The sequence below is a fragment of the Girardinichthys multiradiatus genome, chromosome 14 (genome assembly GCF_021462225.1).
Source record: "Girardinichthys multiradiatus isolate DD_20200921_A chromosome 14, DD_fGirMul_XY1, whole genome shotgun sequence".
NCBI classification, from domain to species: Eukaryota; Metazoa; Chordata; class Actinopteri; order Cyprinodontiformes; family Goodeidae; genus Girardinichthys; species Girardinichthys multiradiatus.
The window spans coordinates 25,355,176-25,375,764 of NC_061807.1; the positions used below are offsets into that span (position 1 = coordinate 25,355,176).

The following is a 20,589-nucleotide window of genomic DNA, read 5'->3' on the forward strand; positions in this document are numbered from 1 at the left end:
TATATGTTGTTGTGTAATGCGTTGCCGGCACTGCAACATTCAGAACGATAAATGCTATTCTGTAAATGTCTGATTTTTCTACAAGTCGGACATAATTCTTTGTAATGATGTTCAAGCTTAGTCTCCAGCCTTCGCTGTAGAAAATATTAAACATTTCTACATTTGCATATTCTATCCCGACGTAACACGGACACAGTTATACTATTATCAACAAAGTCACCAGAAAGCATGCAGGTTTTTGAGATGTTGACTTGAAATGGTTCTAAATATTAGTGGAAGACTTGAACAAGAACAGATTATGTTGACTAGATTTAACTATGGCACTAAGAAATACAAACTGCACAGACTGAGGGTTTGTCTCTTCCATTTTAAACTTGCATTTGCTGCCTGACAAACTTGTTTTAGCTTGTTTGCCGACTTATCAGACTCCGAAATGGTCCGCTTCAACAAAGTGTAATCTTGGTAAACAGGTAGGGGTTTAGTTGACGTATCTGATAAAATGACCATGGATGACTGGGTTCCAAGTAGCCAGGTTATGTGCTTCTTGTTGGCTGAAAAATTGTCAAACAGGAAACTTATTCATCCAGACATTGAAGTAAGCAGTATAATGATATTAGATCGCATGTTGATATCCCGTTGGATCGTCTATAGAACACTTTGCTTTTCATTTCTGTGCTCTTGTTCAGGCATTTTGTCCTTTTTATGTAGTAGTGATGAAATGGTTTCCATTTTTATTAACAATGGTAAAATTAAGAATCTGTATTTTGTTGCCATTGCTGTTTCAAAATGAAATTAAAACTGTCTTCAGCTCCAGTGCAATTTAAAAACATCAAGAGTTGTGATCAACCACAGCTTCTTGGACCTGTCATTAGAGATGCAAATATTTAACCACAAGAGCAAATTGTAAATGTAGCCGTTTTTGAACTCTGTAACAAGGCAAGAAACCTTCTTTCAATGTTTCTCCTCTCATTTCACGGCATAGGAAAATAACACAAATGGTCCCCTGCCTCCTGCAGCCAATGGCTTATGCAAAGTTATTAAACATTTTACTTGAATGTTTTGGTCTTCAGATTTACCAGCTTGGACTACCATCAAAATATCTGACAACAGTCCTAACATCTTGCAGCATCTTTTGCTCTAACAGTTTGACAGAACAGTTTGCTGCAGTGTTTTATACGTGCTTATTAATGTCAGTTATATTTGACACGCATTAGCAAAACTGCACAAACTGGTTCAAATCCATTTAGAAATGTTCCTTGGCCTAAATGGTAATTTATGGTTTTCTTTAAAAGCTTTTTGGATTGGGAAACAATAATAATCATAATTATTCTTTGACCCATGTTAACCAGGCACAGGGCCTGGCATGGCACTGTATGCAGCTGTCAGGTTGCTTTGTGCTAAAAACAACCTCGGATCCAGAGTTTTTGTCTTTGATAAATTATTAAAAGCAGCCCTTTATTTATGTATTTATTTTTTACTCTAGTGTATGTTTAACTGGAAACCTGTTCCTGTCTGAACAAGACATAATATAAGACAAGGCAGCATTTTTATCCAAGAAATACATAGTCAATGGTGTATGTTATAGTGGGTATAAATCGCAGGCATGAAAGTGAGTTTTGATTCGTCTGCATATAGAACTGCTCAAACATGGCTGACCTCCCTACAGCTGTTTGCAAAAACTCTGTAAACACCAATCTCGACAGCTGTTCCTTAATCTGTCGGTGGAAAATCAGTTAGATTGCTCAATTTCAACTAACCTGAATATCTTGAATGCTGAAGTTCTGACTTTGAAAACATTTCTGGTATCAAGTATTTTACAATTGACTGTGAATTATTTTCATATCCCATATGGGAACCTGGGGAACCACTCACAATGAGACCGTGTGATAGATTACATGGTGCAGCTATAAATGTTCCTCCTGAGGGGCAAATACATTTCTTAAGATTTACTTTCCTTTTTTTGCATTTGGCTTTCTCACCATAATCAGTCTGTGATCTGGGCTGTTTGTTGGCCATTGCAGCAATCCTACAGTTTATGGCCTGCTTTTGTAAATGAATGATCCTAACCCTCATAATCCCCTAAAATTACTGGCTTGTTGTTTATACTTGTTGGCAAATGTACATGAATGTAACTATCTGCACTTGTCTGTGTTCTTGAGATAAGTGCAGATGTACACAAGAAAATGTTTTTAGTCTTATGCCTCCCACACACACGTCAGCCTCAACACTTTGATAAGCTGAGCTCCCAAATATTTCCTTTTTTTTTTTTTTTTTTTTTCAAATCAAGACCAATTGTATATCTGGTCCAATGACATTTCCTCTGTAACTGCTAACAAGAGCTCTTTGCATATTGAGAACATACATTAAAGTAGTGTTGTCCAGAAAGCATGTTATTTTCCTGTTTTGAATTAACTGTGAAGCCATGTGCAACTTTAAGTACATGGTCTTATCTTTTAATGAGGCGTTCCATAGAAAATCTTTGAATACAGCAGTTTGTTTGGCAGTGTCAGATGATTTTTCTATAAGATTAAACAAATGTGGGTTGGTACTGGTGAAGACTTTTTTTTTTTTTAAGATTTAACACAAAATGAGACATTGCCAATGTTTATGGCAGTGCTGGGCAGCTCCAGTTCTCGAGGGCTAGTGTCCTGCAACCTTTAGATGTCGCTGTGCTTCAACACAGCTGAATCAAAACCAGGCAGGGGCAGAACTTGACTGTTTACTGAGGAGGTGATTCAGCCTTTTGATTCAAGTGTGTTGGACCCAAGGACGCATATTAAAGCCCACGAGGACTGGAGTTGCCCAGCCCTGGTTTATGGTGTTGAAGCTCTATGACTTTAGTTATAAAAAGGATATGCAGGCTTGTTTGATGATGCATTTAAAGGAGTTTAAATGTAAGCAGTTGGCAAAATCCATACTGGAGAAGTGTTGAAATGATAAAAACTGGTGCATTTCATCTTTTCCCCTTCAGGTTTCTTTTTAAGAAATATTGGTCAGGATCATTGGTTTTTGCCTGCTCACTTGGCGAGAGGTGTGTGGTTTTCTGTGCTTGAGTAGAGAAAATCAATTGGTGTTTGAGTTATAGCAAGCTGACATTTTCATTACTTGTCACCAACAAACTGAAAAGCACAGAGCTCTAAGTTTACCTTTGCTACTTTTGAGTTGTTATAAATGTGTCTTAAGCAGCTTTTCTGTAAGCTCACATTAATGCTTGCATAACACCAAAAACAAACAGTGGAATATAAAAAAAAAACAAAAAGAGATAATTGACTTATTATAGTGTTAAGAATGGATGGCCAGTTTTAGAAGTGTGTGCATTCTTTTTTCCCCATCTCGATAATATCGGTATTTCCAGGATTAAACTATAAATTCTACATTTGTGATGTGAAAGGCAAAATGGAAAAGATCTCATTTTAAAAAATGACGTTTTACAGATTTGCACACTTGGATCGACGCAGTTGTACTTTAATGCATTGCAAATCCTCTTGAAGTTGCTGCTTGCGGTATCTGAGTCGGTTTATTTCCTGTGCTTCAGATTATTCATGTACAGTGAAGGCTTGATCATGCTTTTGGTTGTTTATGTGAAATGACTGAGGAAGTTGGTGTTTATGCCACTGAGATCACAACTGTGGTCTGAAACCGGCTGCTCTGCAGAGGGAGGGCCATAAACGCTGCTTCTTTTTACCGCTGTTTTGACTAGTTTCTTCAAGAAGTAGCCACAATGTTCCCAACATCTTTATAGGCTTTTTAAAAATTTTTTTATATTTATATAATTTATAAAGAGCTCTGAAAATTGCTTCCTCTGAGATGTCGTCGTATTCTGCTCTGTAGCTGGATGCTGTTTAGTCACAGGCAGGAAATATTTTATGGTCTAAAGGCAGTTTAAAGAGAGGCCACTGATGTAGACTACTTTGACTTCAAAACAGGTCTTATTTTCCTTTTGGAAGGTGGGATTCTCTTAAACCCCTATGTTGGTTAATTGGAGCTTCTTGTACTTGTTATTACAGAAATTGATCAACCATAAAGTAATGTGATGCATGGGTTGTTATAAGCTGAAACTATGGTACCAGTATTTACACAACTGTAAAAACATTGTATTTAAAACAGAAAAGCAACAATACCTACTGCTGCTCATATATATAAATGATGATTATTACATCTATACATTTATTTTTTGCTATGTAAACTTAAGCTAAAGCAAACTAAAAGCCCACTTATTAGTTTCCTCTGTAGCTGCTTATTATACCGTTTTGTCCTTCAGCTGTTTAAGTAACAATTTTTACAGACTGCTATTGGTTGGTTATTCAGGCTCTGGTAGTGCGTGCAGTCAGCTGTTTAACAGACTTTTCTAACTAGTTTTTAAAATTGCATTATTTTAATGAGTGAAGGGTGGCACTCCGTCAGTGTCCTCACAAGGACTATCGCTGTTTGAAACGGCCAGAAATATTTCCAAACTGCCGAATCTTGTTTTTTTTTTTTTTTTTTTTTCTTCTTTTTTTGGTCTTGTGAGAAAAACGTAGTGGCTTTGAGTCAGGTGACTGGAAGTATGCAGCTACTGTTGTGTGGAGGATGTGGTGCTTTTAGTTTTTCTATACAGCCAGAGAAAAATGCATTTTCCATTTTTGCGAAATCAATGCCACACATGACCTTAAATTTGATGAAGTGAAATAGTTTTGCCTGCTTGTTTAGTAAAGGTGGTATAAATCAAAGGTTGAGTTTTACTTGAGCTTTGAATGTTTTCAACATCTACACTAATTTGCCTGAATAATTTCCACGGTGGCATATATTTTTTAACATGTTTTTAAGGAAATGGGTTATGAAATATTATTGAATATTTGCATCTTGTACGTCCATTGTTTCCATTCACAACAAATGCAGAAATGTGTCCTCGATTTCATCATCAGCTCTTTTTGTCAAAGCAGAGGTATCTCTATCGGATTCATTTTATTTTACCTCTTGGTTTCAGTGCATCCTTGTGCAGAAAGCCTTTCACTCTGGCCTTTTGTCCATGCTGTTGAGCCCTGGTTTATCTCTTGGTTTAAAGCTATCCACGTCTTTGAGACGGGTCTTTCACTTTCAATCATTTCTGTTAAAGTTAAACATCACCTTTTGCTTTTTTCCTTTGTTGAAATAAACGTGCATGGACAGCCTGTAAGGGGAAAAAATGGCCTCCTCACAAACCTTCGTACAATAATCTATCATCTCTGTTTTTATCTTTGTTTCTCTAACATGAAGTACTCTCTGTGTCCACATTTTCAGACGGCATCTCCAAACTAACATGGCAGTCAGACTGTGCGATGTGGCTTCTCTGCTTAGAAGTGGTTCGTGGGCTCCTGAGCCTTGGACTGGGGTCTGTGGCACTTTTTCATCTTGAAATCATTTGGCCTGAAGGTCTTTTCCTCTTAGTGCTTTGGCCATACCAATGATATTAGCTTGGCCATATGTTGTTCAGAATAAACTAATCCTGTTTTAAATTTGGGTGAAAATTGCTCACCGTGTGGATTGAAACCTTCCTAAATGGTCATTGTTTGAATTGGTATGGTCTTAAGCTGCTTGCCACTGTTTTTTTCTTAAATTGTATCTGTATATGTGATGTCTAAAGAAAAATATGGATTGTGGTTGACTACACAGATCTGCTTCCTCACATGGTGAATTTGTTAATTAAGGATGACTCTTCATACATGACCTTGTTGCTGGCTGCCTCGCTGATCAGTCTTGAGGGCTTTTTGTCTGATAGTGTAGTGGCAACTGCAGATTTGGTGCTGCTAGTGGGTTTGGCATATCTACTTAATTATGCTGAATAACATTTATTTTCATTACTGCATTTTAATTTTCATAGATGAGATGAATAAGTCTGTCTTAAAGGCTATGATTGCGTTTTCCAGCTGTAGTAGCAACGAGAAAATCGTTTTTATTCCAATTTTAAATAGTCAATTGTTTTTTTTTTTTTTTTTTTTCCCAACTGTGCAAATGCTCTGCAATAAACTTCAAAACCGTATTGTTAAATGGTGGTAAAATAATGCAAAACAAGTTATTCTGACTGTAGTTCTGATACTTTTAAAATTTTGGTAAATGGCAAAAACTGTTTTAGATCACCCTATATTAGTTTTTTTCAACAAAACAATGTCCTGACGTGTGAAGAGCTTCCTTTTTTAACTGGTGCTTTGCTATTTTACTACCAGTATCCATAAAGGGGTTATTTACTTTATTTTTTTTCCTTCTGTCTCTTTAGCAGGTAATTGCGACCATGGAAACACAGCTGTCCAATGGGCCAACGTGCAACAACACGAGCAATGGTCCCTCAACAATCTTAAACAACTGCTCCTCGCCTGTAGAGTCAGGGAGCATAGAGGACAGTAAAACTAACTTGATAGTCAACTATCTGCCTCAGAACATGACCCAGGAGGAGCTGAAGAGTTTGTTTGGAAGTATTGGAGAAATTGAGTCCTGCAAACTGGTCCGAGACAAAATCACAGGTAATGTTGGTGTTTTTTTTTTTTTTTTTCAATAGCTTGTTTTATAGCTCACGCTCTGCCGAGGAGTTTTGCTGCATGTGGTTTTGAATGTTATCCTACAGGATTTTAGCATTTTTGCTCACTTTAGCAATATTATTACTGACTAATGAAGCGTTTATTTTTAAAGTTATAGAATATGTGTTCATCTAGTTTTCCAATATTGTAGAAACTCCGAATGATTTGAGTTTTAAATTGGTTCCAGTTGCTTTCAAAGGTAGGAGCACACCTGACAGAAGCTCATGGTGACACTGACATGAGCAGGCTGACCGCTGAGGCTGCTGTTTTAACTACTGGCTGGTTTTGGGCGTGGTTATTCAGACCTTCCTGTCTGAATTATGTGCAATGTTGCTTTCATTTGGTGTTATTTCCAATCAGACTCGGAGACCTTTCTATTGTAACAAAGCTGAAGGACCACAGATTGTTTACTCTCTGACCCTAAATATGGTAACCTTCAGTAAATGGATGGGGAAGATGTGCGTCCAGCTGGAGCTTATTTTGTCCTTTTAGTAATTCATGAATTTGTCACCAGTTGCAAATAGCCTGCTGCTGTTATTAATTATAAGGGTCTGAAGCAGGGTTGCTACAGTTCATCTTTCTATTGGTTACTGATGGCACCATCTGAACAGAAAGATTTTTAGTTTTTTGCGGCAGTGACTTAATTTGTGTATGGGAGGGTCTCTTTCTGCATGCAAAGCTGATAAAAACCTTTGTTTTACCATGGTCTCATGGCATTACTGTAATAACAAAAATATTTAAAACACAAATGTATAACATGATTAAATTTAAAACCGAAAAGAAAGAATTATTCATTGTACTGTTGAAATACCATATTTATTAGTTGCTTCTCTAACATTTATTTTAATACATAGACTAAAACTAGCACTTAAAATATAAATTTTTGTGTTTATATGGCAACACTAGGAGTAGAAAAAGCTGTCAGCTGGATTAGGTTAGGTTGTGATTCTTGTCCGTGTACGTCACAACCAGAAATATTTCAGTATGGCCAAATATCTCTCTGCTAAGTAAAGATAGCAGTGTGCTAGACTTGTGTTAACAGTTGCAGCAACACCAAGGGAGGGGCAGAGCTGTGTTGCATTATGCTGCATACAGCTGGTCACGCCATTGGTTTCTCCAGCATCTTATTAAAAGGACTTGAAATTGTGGAAAAAATATATATTGTAAAATTAGCCTGGTTTAGAAATAACATTTTAAATACGTCGTGAATATTGATGCTGGCAAACAGCCCATGCCTAGTGTCTAATCTTACATGGAATAATTGTATTTAAGAGATTTTTATACAAAACCAGGTTCACCCAGCTACTTGTTAGCGTGAGAAAATAATGTTTTTATACTGGCACTCTAAAAAACAGGTCTTACACTAAATGCCTGTAAACCCATCTGTGGTTCAGTATGCTGCATCTTTATAGAAACTGTTTGCATCAACTTCAAAACTTGATTCAAGGGAAATCACACAGTTTAAATGCTTGGTCAGGATTTCAATAATAATCAGGTTTTAATTTAAAAAACACTTGAGCTACATTAATTTCTCATAATTATCCGTTCATATCAGTGCAGGGTTCCGTGGTTAACAAACTGTAAAATTGTGTTTGCAAACTGTATGAATCAAATAACAGATCATTGAAAATCTGTTCAATTTGGTATTACAGGGACGCAGACTAAAGGTTGATGCTTATTAAAGCCAGGCTGCCGTCTTTAACATGACAGATATCTGCACAGTTTGACTAAAGGGACTGCTTTTAAATCTGTTCAACTATTAGTCTGAACTGTAACCAGATAAAAAGTTTTCTTTGTGGTGGATGATCACCTTGAATGTTGTAGTACCTCAGAACTTCAAGCTGGGATGTCTAGTGCATTTTTTTATTTTGCCTTTTAATCGAGGGTTTGAGTCTTTGCTGTACCTTTTTTTTGTTGTTTGTTTTAGATTTTATGAGCTCAGTATTGAATATTTTCCTCGTTTAAACAGAAATGGTACATTTAATTATGGTAGACCTTTCAATCCATCTGTGAAATGTTTAATTCAATTTTCATTTGTAAGTTGTTTAGAGGCACTTGTAGTTTGTCTAAGTAGTTTGGATATCAACTTTCCTAGCTAGGTTCAGATCTATCTGCATCGGAGGTAACACCAGACTTACAGGACAAAGGTGTTGTCTCATGCTACACAAACTTAACAAAATAAATAAAACTGATCAGCTCTAAGCTGATCAAATTTGAATCTGTAATGGGTTTTGATCTCTACTGCTAGCACACCAGCACAGATTTTAGGGCAGGAATTCATCAGCTGTTCAATCTAAGTTGTAGTGTGGCTTGATCTTGGATTTATGGCCAGTCTCTAAACCAGCACTATTATATATTTAGCCAAAAAGTACTTTAAAAAAAATTTTTTTTTTAATTCCCTTTCAACTTGAATTGAGGTGAGATTAATTAGAAGCTTCATATTATTCAAAGCCATACAGTGAGACTTCTCTGGATTGGTGCTCTGATTTCAGCTTTATATAAAACACCACATCCCCTCCAGACTGTTGCTTTTGTCTCTTCCTAGGCCCTGTGGCAATGGATTTAAGCCAGCCTACTACATGTACGGGTGCTGCATCAGATGTTTAGTAATCACCAGAAAGATGTGTGTTTCCTCTTTGCCTTACATGTTCATGCTTTGGCTGCTGCTGCAGAAACGGCTCAGTGTTTGTGCAACTTTCTTCTTTCTCCCAGTATGGCCAGCAGTAGCATTTTACATGCAGTGGGGTGTTTTTTAAAAGGGCATCTTGGCAAGTCTCCACTAACATTGAGTAAATTGTGTTTTTTAGGGACTTTTTGGTTAATAAAAAGATTCAGGGGATGTTTCCTTCCAGACACAAATCAGTTCAGTAAAGGCTTAATGTGTGCATTACAACAAGCCCTGCAGGCTTAACTAGAAGTGTCATTTTACTTGTTCGTTTCAAAGGCTTGACGTGTTCCTGTTGGCTATATTGGATATGCAAGGTGAAATTAAGTTCATAAACTTGTTAACTGGGACAATTGTTTTTGGGAAACAAAATTAAAGTACGAATGAGATGCTTAAAGCAACTTGGTGCATTCATATTTTGGCATCCTTTTTAATGAAGTTTTTTATTTTAAAATGCAATTTTTCCATATTTTCATGGGGATTTGTTTTTTTTTTTTTTGTTCGCCAGAAGCCAAAGATTTCAAGGCAGTTTCATCCTAACTTTATGAGTTTGATATAATTTCATTTTACTTTTTGCAAAGTTATAACTGTCCATTATATAAATGTCTATTTTTTTCTGATGTATTGACAGTATTGGCAAATTGGTGTGGAAAAGCCAGAGGTTCAGTTTTAGTTACTTTCAGATCAATGCACACATTTGAATATGATGCACTTGTTATATAATTGGAGGTTGCAGGAGGTCAGCAGTACAAAGGGAAGTGGGCGAGTCGAAAAACGGCTCAGCAAATAGAAGCCCTGTATCATATATGGTACATTATGTTACTGGAATAAACTAAAAATGAATCAAACTGCAAAGTTCCCATGCAGTCTTGAAAAACGTGGTAAAAATATTTTCAAAAAGATTGGCTTGGAAAATGCTAATTTTTCCAGACTTTGTTCCTTATTGTAGTGCCTAAAGATGAAATGGAAGCAATGACCATCTCATTTATCCTATTTGGATTCAAGTCTCTGACACAACCCACAGTTGACTGCATCCTCCCTGGAAAACTAAAAGCAGTTTTTGGGCCTCTAGACCCTCTTAGATCAGTTTTAAACTAAGAACTGGTGATCAAATGGGGTTCGATTTTTAGATGCTAAAGCATTAAAATGCCTCATGAATTTTTACAAACTAAATCAGAATATCCCAAATCTCATACATTTTGTTTTTGTAGAATCTGTAATCTAGTCCAGATTTGTAATGTGGAAGTTACAGATTTTGAATCAGAGCTTATCCAAGTTGGACCAGATGGCTTTTAGACCACATGGTGAATCAGAAGCCAACTTCAGCATTATGTTGTATCAAAAATGGTGGGAAATTCTAGACAAGTTTGCAAATGGTACACACATTTCCACAAGGAGAACGTGTAGCATCTCTGAAAATAACTGTTTAGAGTTTATGTAACACACACTGACTGCATTATGTTTGTTACATCATAACAAATAACACACTGGAAAAGAGTCTTCATGTTGAAGTGTCAGCAGTCGGGAAAGGAACTTGCAACTGCTTATCAGCTGCAAGTCTCTTTCCAGTGTAAACATCCAAGCCTGCGTATGCTGGGTAATTTTAGTCCATTAAGATGTTCCAGACATTCTCTAGTTTCAGGGTGGCATGTCTCAAGGTAGCTTGTAGTGATGTGCCATTTTCACGACACCCTGCAGTGTGTAATTTACATGTAATAACTAGTTCTGCTACCCTGCAATGCGGCAGGTAGTTGTTGAGTTTAAGAATGCTGGTGTTTATGCCATAGAGATGCAGATGAATGTGCTTAAATCGCCTTATGTTGCTCTGTACATGAGATGAATGTAGCACTACAGAGGAACAGACTGACATGCTGCTGTGAAGCAGAGGATTTAAGCTTTCCAATCACATACACCTCCCATAAATCGTACATGCACGATGTCATTTCCTCCCTTTGACTTAATTTTTCTCTTTTGTTCATTGGGTAGTCTGATTGCATTTCCGCTGTCACCGGATTGCACCAAGGTTTTCTTATGAGCAGGCAGACCAGAGTTTCCATTGTTGGATGAGCTTGGATCATCTGAATGGTGTATGGGAGGAAACAAACTCTGGTCCATCTAAAGTGGAGTAAATGGCTTCTGGTGTGAAAGCACAGTGGAGACGAAGGGTTTTTTCTTGTACTGGTAGGTGAGAGCAGTGGTGGATGCTGGGACAGTGTCGGCTGTTTTAGAATAAAGTAATGGTCTTTTATAAAAGCATCAGGAGGTTAATGATGTCTTAATTAGATTTAGAGTTAAAGATTATTTTACCAGGTGGGAAGAGTTATGTCTTCGGAGAAACTTCATAGTAGCAAAGCCGATCCAAGGGTAAGTATTAACTCAGTAGAACGGTAACATCTAATGGGAATGGAAAACACTGGAGGTTGAACAGCCGAATTTTAATAGTAATCTTCTAAACCAGGGATCCAAGATTATTTTTTTTCCCCTGTTTTTTAAAAAGCTGATGCCCATGGGCAATCATAAGTTGATCACAACATACACTCCCACTCAGTTTGACTTGCCCAAAACCATGTAGTTAGTGCACTGAGAAACCTGAGCAAAGTTGGGAAGCTGTCTCATGTACTTGGCTCTAGAAAGAACTTTTACTGCCAGACACATCTCCAAATGTCTTGTTGATACGATTTGGGAGAAGTAGGTGGGCGAAGAGCTCTATTGTTTCTGTGTCAGACTGTGCACAGCACCCCGGTTTCTCATTTTCCTCTTGCGGTAGCAAACGTGACAAAGAACCCAGTAGGGAGTCTGTCAATTGCAGAGTAATCAAATGTCAACTCAAGGTCCAGACCCATTAATGAATTACTTGGCTTGAGAAACGTTTTGGTCACACTGAAAGCTTAAAGAAAAGTTATGAGTAATGAGTTAACTCTGCATTCCTGTCTGTGGAGTGACTTTATCGTACAACAAAATGGATGGGTGAGCAGGTGCTAGCCACACTCTGAATGGAAAGTACTGTAAGTACCATACAGACATGTGGCTTTAATCACCAAATTCAAGTGTTTTGTCTCCACTTGTAGTTTTAAGACTTTAATGTGGTGTTGGTTTAGGAGGTGTTTTTATGTCCTGTTTAACATTTGAATTCTAGCCAAAAATCCAAACCTTCCAACTTTTTACTGGTTAACAACTTTTAAGCATGACTTTTTTTTTTTTTTTAGATCATCTGAAAGAGTGAAATAAAATATTTTCCTCCTCAGAGTTGAGACCAACTGGACTGGATGGAAGTTTTCTAAAATGGGTTCAAGCGTTCTTAAAGTAGGTGTAGCGATTGCTTTAGACTGGAAAAGAAGCTCTAAAGACGATGATAAAGCTACATTAAGTCAATGTTGGATTCGCACTTTGAAAGTTGTAAAAATATGTTAAATTATTTCCTGGCTTGTCGCTTACGATAATTTAAGGTTTGCAGTTGAAATTATTTGAAAAAGCATAAGGCAGTAAGGAACACAGACAAAAGTTGCAAAAGAGTGACATTAGATGAACTTTGAGACAGCCATGTTTAATACGATGCTGTCGAGCACTGATGGACAAAATGCAACCCAAGGGCTGCAGCTATTTATCGTATATACAGACCGGCCTTTGGAGAGAGCGTTTATTGAATTTATTTTCATAAAGCAGACACTGACTGATGTTTTGTACTGACACTACTCATGAAAGTAAATAAAAAATAATTTCTTACCAGAGACTTGTTGCTGATTAACGCCTCCGGTTGGTTTGATAGTCACACTGCTGTCTCACTGCTGAAGTTGTCAGTTGAACCTTTTTGTTCCTATCCCTTAGTCTTGTGGTGCTCCTTGTCTCAGATGTAATTTTATTTATTTTTTTGGACAAAATCGTTTGATCTGAGACGGACGGTGGCTGACCCTAGAAGTCTGTCCTATTAATTCAGGAAATGTGGGTCAGATTACTGAAAGCAGAAGAACAGTAGGAATGTTCACCCCGTTTTTTTTTCTTGTGTTGTGCCACGAAGCGGCCACATATCCATTGCACATTTTGTCCAAACAATGAGTTTTCTGTTTACAGCTATAGGCAGTGGTTCTGTTACTAGATCAGGGGTGTTAAATTCAAACCCTCCAGGACTGCTGTTCTGCTGTCGTTTGATTCATCTCTGGTTCAACACCCCTGAGCCTGAGGGAAAAATTTCCTCACTCATCGTTTAGTCAAGTTCTGCAGAATTCTGCTGTTGTACTAATTGTTTGATTCAGGTTTGTTGAAATGGAGGCACATCTAAGAGACTGGCTTTGACGATCAGCATCATCCATATGTTATGGTGAATATGTTTGAGATGTGGCTTCAAAACATCTTGGTCAGAAAAGTGCATTTTAAAACTGAAACCTTTTTAAACCTTGAGCAGACTTTTTACAAATTTCTGGCTTTAAAGTATTTTATTTTTTTTCCCAGCAGCTGTTAGACTGTAAAGGTTGACAAAGCACTGAAACTCCCCCCTCCAGTATTTGAAAGTTGAACCTTTAATTCTGGGTATGAAGGATGTCTGATTATTTTTTTTATATATATCTCAAATGTGCACAGTTTGTTTTAGGCTAAGATTATAAAATATCCCTAATGTAAACTATTTAACCTTAATTTCTGTCACTTTTATCCCCACTGTGGAAATGAGACCGTTTTATACTCTTCATCTAACAGCATCTCCAGAGTTACTGATTTGACATGTTTAGTTTTGACAGTATTAATGTGTAGGAACCGGAGAAACCTGGCGTTATCTCAGTAGGTTTGTGTACAGAGTGGGTGCCAATTTATTGTACAGTTTGAGATCAGCTGAATAAAAAATAAAAACTGTCCTCACAGGCATGTATTGTAAGAGCTTCAAACGTATTGGTTGTAAAACATATTTGAGTTTATACTGTGAGTTGTTATTCAAACAGATTATTCGAGAATGGACTTCTGACCTGAATAGCTGACCATAACACCATCCTTTGCTACTTATTGGTCTTTTAGCTGATGTAAAATGGCATCCATCCTTTTTCCACAATTGCATTGGCCCATGATTTATAAAAGGTCATTGCGTCCACGTTATGTTGAAATGTCAGTCTGTTCTTCTCTTCCAACCCATTTTTTACACTTCCAGTCTGATACCTTTTGTTTTTGGCCTGTTTTGCAGGGCAGAGCCTAGGCTATGGATTTGTCAATTATGTGGACCCAAAAGATGCAGAAAAGGCCATCAATACCCTAAATGGCTTGAGACTTCAGACTAAAACCATCAAGGTAAGGTACTGGATATAAAAACAACTCCAATATGTGCTGTTCATATCTGCTGGCTGAGCTGAAGCATTATAATGCCTGGACACTGTGGGGTGGAAAGGGAGCCTATTGTTAATCTGGGCACAGACGGCTTTGCTTGGGCCTCAAGTAGAGCAGAACTGTTTCTATGGTTGCATGTGCAGGAGCTCTGCTGTATGCCTTGACGGGGAGGTGGCTGCCATTAGCATTCATCAGACAACATAGCACTCGACATGCTGGTGGGGGGGAAACTCATTTGCTCCATGAAGTGCTGTCGGATTCTGGACAAGGGAGTCAGATTATTCTTAAGTGATATTTTTGTTTCATATTTTACTCGTTTTACTAAAGTAAATCTTTTTTTTTTTTTAGAATACTTCTGCTTGAAAAGAACAAAATTATAAGATGCATGTTTGTTTTATTGTACAGCACTGAAAAATTGGCATCGATGTGGCATGTTACAATCCATATCGCTTTTTCAAGCAATCGCCCTATTCTCTTGTTGTCTGTGCATCCGTTAATCTCCCAGTTCGTGCCCCTGAAAGTAGGACATGCTAACGTTTCTTTGTGTCGCACATCTAAAGTTCTGTTGCTGCTCTCAGATGTGCAAATAAGCCATAGCTTGCTGGAGGAGAACACTTTGTGCGTATTAGCATCAAATAAAGTGTGAAGGTGAGACTGAGAGGTAGAGGTGAGAGGACGGAGTCTTCTGAATCCATTCATAGGGCTGCAGCTTTTACACTTTCTGCATTCACGTCAGAGCAGATTTTGGGGTGGGTTTATCAAATGGGATGACTCTCTATTCTGCTGTCATAAAAGAAGGCTTCTTAGATTATAGTATAGCTGCATGATTCTTGTACATGAAGTTTAAAGAACCATAAGTCTTCAAATTGTGAATAAGATCAATCGAATCTTATTGTTTTCCTAAAATTCCATCCTAAAATGCTCTTGGCGCACAAACGGCTGCATTTGAACTGGATGTGTTCCTTGCTTTGTATTGGATTCAATTACTGGTTTAGTTTAAAATGTCAACTTTTCTTTGTTTAAAAAATGGATAATCCCACACTGCATCTCTATGGAACTTCCTATGATGTCATGGCTTACATACAACTTATATTTCATATTGTTTTAGTCAACTTAAGTTGTTCTTGTTTTGCTTTTTAAATAAAAATGTGACTTGATTCAATCATTCCTACTTTTATGGCAGCACTGATTCATTGATTTTTTTTTTCAAACCAGTTTGTAGTTAAATTAAGCTAATCTTTTACATTTATCCAGTTGTTTCCTCCAAGGTGAAAATATTCTACAAATTTAACACATGGAGACATTCACACTTCAATCTAATTCGAACTCTAAAACCAAAGGTGTGGCAGTTATTGAAGGGAAGGACGTTGTCATTTGCATCTATGTTCAAAGCAAGTTAACGGAAACAAATTATATTGCTACACATAGAGTATAAGCATTAAAACACAATAAAATTATAACGAGACAAAATGAGAAATATTAAAAACAAATAAAATGGTAAGAAAAAGCAAATCTGAATAAAAAAAAAAAAACAACTTCTTGATCTTCAAAAGGCTGCTGGCACTTCTAAATCCAGAATGTTCCATGACTGAGGTTGAAGGCGTAAAAGAGGTGGGGATAAAGGGCTACTTTGGCAAAGTTGTAGTCATTCTTCTGCAATTTGATTATGTGGGCTCAAATAATTTGACCTCTTTGTCAATTTGACAAAACATCCGAGGCTGGCAATAGCTGACTACTCGTGGCAAACTGTACCTTTTTCATACCCGAACAAGTTGGGTGCTAAAATGCCAAATCTGCAAAATGCAAAGGTTGAAACGACCAACACCCTTTGAAGCAGGGGTGTCCATCTAAAGTCCTCAAGGGTCTGTGTCCTGTAGGTTTTAGACATGTTCTTGCTCCATCAGTCTCCTAGCTCTGCAGCTGCCTCCTATGAGACCATTAATTTGATCAAGGTATGTTAAATCAGGCAACATGTAAAACATGTGGGCATACCCCCTATAAATTGAATCCTACACATTTTGTGTACTAATCAAAGACTTCTGACCCAATCGATCAAGCTGCAAACCTTGTAATTCTGGTCAACAGCAGAGTTCTCTAATACAGGTCCTTCTCAAAATATTAGCATATTGTGATAAAGTTCATTATTTTCCATAATGTCATGATGAAAATTTAACATTCATATATTTTAGATTAATTACACACTAACTGAAATATTTCAGGTCTTTTATTGACTTAATACGAATGATTTTGGCATACAGCTCATGAAAACCCAAAATTCCTATCTCACAAAATTAGCATATCATTAAAAGGGTCTCTAAACGAGCTATGAACCTAATCATCTGAATCAACGAGTTAACTCTAAACACCTGCAAAAGATTCCTGAGGCCTTTAAAACTCCCAGCCTGGTTCATCACTCAAAACCCCAATCATGGGTAAGACTGCCGACCTGACTGCTGTCCAGAAGGCCACTATTGACACCCTCAAGCAAGAGGGTAAGACACAGAAAGAAATTTCTGAACGAATAGGCTGTTCCCAGAGTGCTGTATCAAGGCACCTCAGTGGGAAGTCTGTGGGAAGGAAAAAGTGTGGCAGAAAACGCTGCACAACGAGAAGATGACCGGACCCTGAGGAAGATTGTGGAGAAGGGCCGATTCCAGACCTTGGGGGACCTGCGGAAGCAGTGGACTGAGTCTGGAGTAGAAACATCCAGAGCCACCGTACACAGGCGTGTGCAGGAAATGGGCTACAGGTGCCGCATTCCCCAGGTCAAGCCACTTTTGAACCAGAAACAGCGGCAGAAGCGCCTGACCTGGGCTACAGAGAAGCAGCACTGGACTGTTGCTCAGTGGTCCAAAGTGCTTTTTTCGGATGAAAGCAAATTCTGCATGTCATTCGGAAATCAAGGTGCCAGAGTCTGGAGGAAGACTGGGGAGAAGGAAATGCCAAAATGCCAGAAGTCCAGTGTCAAGTACCCACAGTCAGTGATGGTCTGGGGTGCCTTGTCAGCTGCTGGTGTTGGTCCACTGTGTTTTATCAAGGGCAGGGTCAATGCAGCTAGCTATCAGGAGATTTTGGAGCACTTCATGCTTCCATCTGCTGAAAAGCTTTATGAAGATGAAGATTTCATTTTTCAGCATGACCTGGTACCTGCTCACAGTGCCAAAACCACTGGTAAATGGTTTACTGACCATGGTATCACTGTGCTCAATTGGCCTGCCAACTCTCCTGACCTGAACCCCATAGAGAATCTGTGGGATATTGTGAAGAGAACGTTGAGAGACTCAAGACCCAACACTCTGGATGAGCTAAAGGCCGCTATTGAAGCATCCTGGGCCTCCATAAGACCTCAGCAGTGCCACAGGCTGATTGCCTCCATGCCACGACGCATTGAAGCAGTCATTTCTGCAAAAGGATTCCTGACCAAGTATTGAGTGCATAACTGTACATGATTATTTGAAGGTTGACGTTTTTTGTATTAAAAACACTTTTCTTTTATTGGTCGGATGAAATATGCTAATTTTGTGAGATAGGAATTTTGGGTTTTCATGAGCTGTATGCCACAATCATCCGTATTAAGACAATAAAAGACCTGAAATATTTCAGTTGGTGTGCAATGAATCTAAAATATATGAATGTTAAATTTTCATCATGACATTATGGAAAATAATGAACTTTATCACAATATGCTAATATTTTGAGAAGGACCTGTATTTGGCCAATTGGATGGACTGTCATCACAGTTGATGCCCGTACCTAATATGGGTTTTGGTTATACAGATGCTGAAACAATGGTGAGAACGTAATGATCAAGGTAAAGACATTATTTAAATGTGGGTTAATTTTAACCGATATCACCATCAACAATCAGCATTCACATGTTTTCTTAATATTCTGCAGTCCTCCTAATTTCAACTCACTCAAGAATTAAAAATGTGGATTTGCCTCAAAACTAAAGTTTGTTTTTCAAGTGAGTTTTGCATCTGTTTGATCGACTGAGTCATCAGTCTGAAAATGTGTTTTAATTAAATGCTTAGTAGCCTAAAGTTTTGTGTTTGAGATGAGAAATCATTGAAGGAGTTTCTCTACTTATACTGATAGATGAGAAGACTTGGGTAGATGCTACCATAGGTTGCTGTTTGCATGTACAGGTACAGCTTTAAAAATTTAAATGTTGTGGAAAAAAATTCAATATTTTGTCATTTCAGAAAGTGAAACTTGAGTATTATATAGCTTCATTACACAGGCTGGAATATTTCAAGCTTTATTTCTTGTAATTATGTATATGGCCCCCAAAATTGGTGTCTCAAAATGTGTATATTGTGAAAATTGTAGTGTTGAGTTAAATAGCTGATTAGGATGAGACTCCATGAATTAAAACACTGGCAAAGGTTTCCTGAGCCTCTAAATGGTTCCTCAGTCTGGGTCAGCAGGCTGCACTCTTATAGGAAGACTGCTGACTGGACAGATGTCCAGAAGACTGTCATTGACGACCTCCACCAGGAGGAGGAGCCACAAAGGTCATTGCTGTTCCAAGCATATTCATAGAACATTTAGTGGAAGGAATAAGTGTGGTGGCATATTGAACTTTTCACAAGATTCAATTTTTTAAGAATCACCTGTATCGTTTCTGCTTTGATCAGTTTCTGTTCTTGTCTTAAAACAAATCTACCATCAAAGGTGATGAATGGCCTACGCGGAAATGAGTCTGTAATGAGTTTATTACATATGCTGCTGTGATGTTTACGTTGTGGTGCTCATGTAAACTTCCCCCGGCAGGTTTCCTATGCGCGTCCAAGCTCCGCCTCCATCAGAGATGCAAATTTGTACGTCAGTGGCTTACCAAAGACCATGACGCAGAAAGAACTCGAGCAGCTCTTCTCTCAGTACGGACGCATTATTACCTCACGTATCCTGGTGGACCAGGTGACCGGTGAGTAGAACAGGACTGCCTCCCCTTTTCCTTTCTGTTTCTGCTTTTACCTTCATGTTTTTTTTTTTTTCTTCCTTTCCACTTTTCGTTTTGTGACTGCTGAACAAAATGACGCTGCCCCAAAAGGAGAAGTGCGTCAGAGGTGCTGGTGTGAGACTCTCCCCAAAATGCAATTTTCCACTAGAGCTGTTCATAAATATGCATCGACAGAATATGAAAGTGGCAGCTGTAAAGTAAAGAGTCGGTGCTTTAACGTTTCTCTTTCCTTCAATCTCTTCACACATTAAAAAAATTCTTTTTGGCTTCTGTTCTTCAAGCTATGATGCCTTAGATTTTCTGTTTCTCCGCCATCATTTGAAAGTAGAATCCTTATGAAAGAAAACAAACAGATCTGCTTACATTTGATTTGATTTTTTCTAGTACAACCTGCAAATAGGAACTTGATTTGAAATGATTTCAGGGGAAATGAGTATTATTTTAATTAAGTCAGTTTTTCTAAGTTTCTAAAAGGCTTTAGAAACGGATCAGCCAATTTTAATTCATGAAATGCCGTGGCGGGGTCATAATACTGTTTTCACTACGAATGGGGGGCCTAAACAACGCAAGCACTTAAAGGAGACATGATTTTTAGGGAGTTTTATATGTCCAGCTTTGTTCTCTTTATCCTTCAATTATTACATGAATATGTTTGCATGCTTAATTACCAAGATCAGTCTTGTACAGCCAGGGGTAGTATTTCCTGTCTGACAGCCAATCTGGGTCATAACTCCTCATGCAGTGACGTGTTGATCTCTGCTGCTTGATGGGGGCGGGGCCTGAGCAATTGGGCCATTTTCTCTAGTTGAATACAGAGTAGGAGAGTTACGGCTCAACTCCGTGGGGCGTTTTAAAAAACACATTTTATGTCATTATGCAGGTGGTTGCTCCATATTTTCCAGTTTGGTCTTTCTACCGACGGGAGTATGAGTTAACGTGTGTGCACACGTGTTGTGGCTGCCTGCCGTGAGTGATACGGAGAGGACAAAGTTGTAGAGGCAGACATGACAGCATTGTGAAAATAAGATCATTTTATTTCATAAAAGGACAATGCATAGACCTGTTTTTCTATAGGAAAGGTAACCTTAAATGACTCCTATTGTGATCTATGGTATTTAGAAAAT

General features: G+C 38.0%; 1 protein-coding gene across 5 annotated transcripts in view; it reads left to right on the forward strand.

Moving 5' to 3' along the window:
• elavl2 (ELAV like neuron-specific RNA binding protein 2) overlaps positions 1–20,589 on the forward strand; it is a 42,142-nt gene that overhangs the window by 12,962 nt on the left and 8,591 nt on the right. For 3 of the 5 annotated variants that reach the window (XM_047385594.1, XM_047385590.1, XM_047385591.1), the window contains exons 2-5: positions 5,260–5,350; positions 6,233–6,476; positions 14,360–14,463; positions 19,276–19,429. In XM_047385594.1, coding sequence (XP_047241550.1) covers positions 5,279–5,350; positions 6,233–6,476; positions 14,360–14,463; positions 19,276–19,429 — 574 coding nt within the window. In that variant the 5' untranslated portion in view covers positions 5,260–5,278. The remainder of the gene's footprint in view (positions 1–5,259; positions 5,351–6,232; positions 6,477–14,359; positions 14,464–19,275; positions 19,430–20,589) is intronic. The other 2 variants (XM_047385592.1, XM_047385593.1) reach the window with 1 other exon arrangement.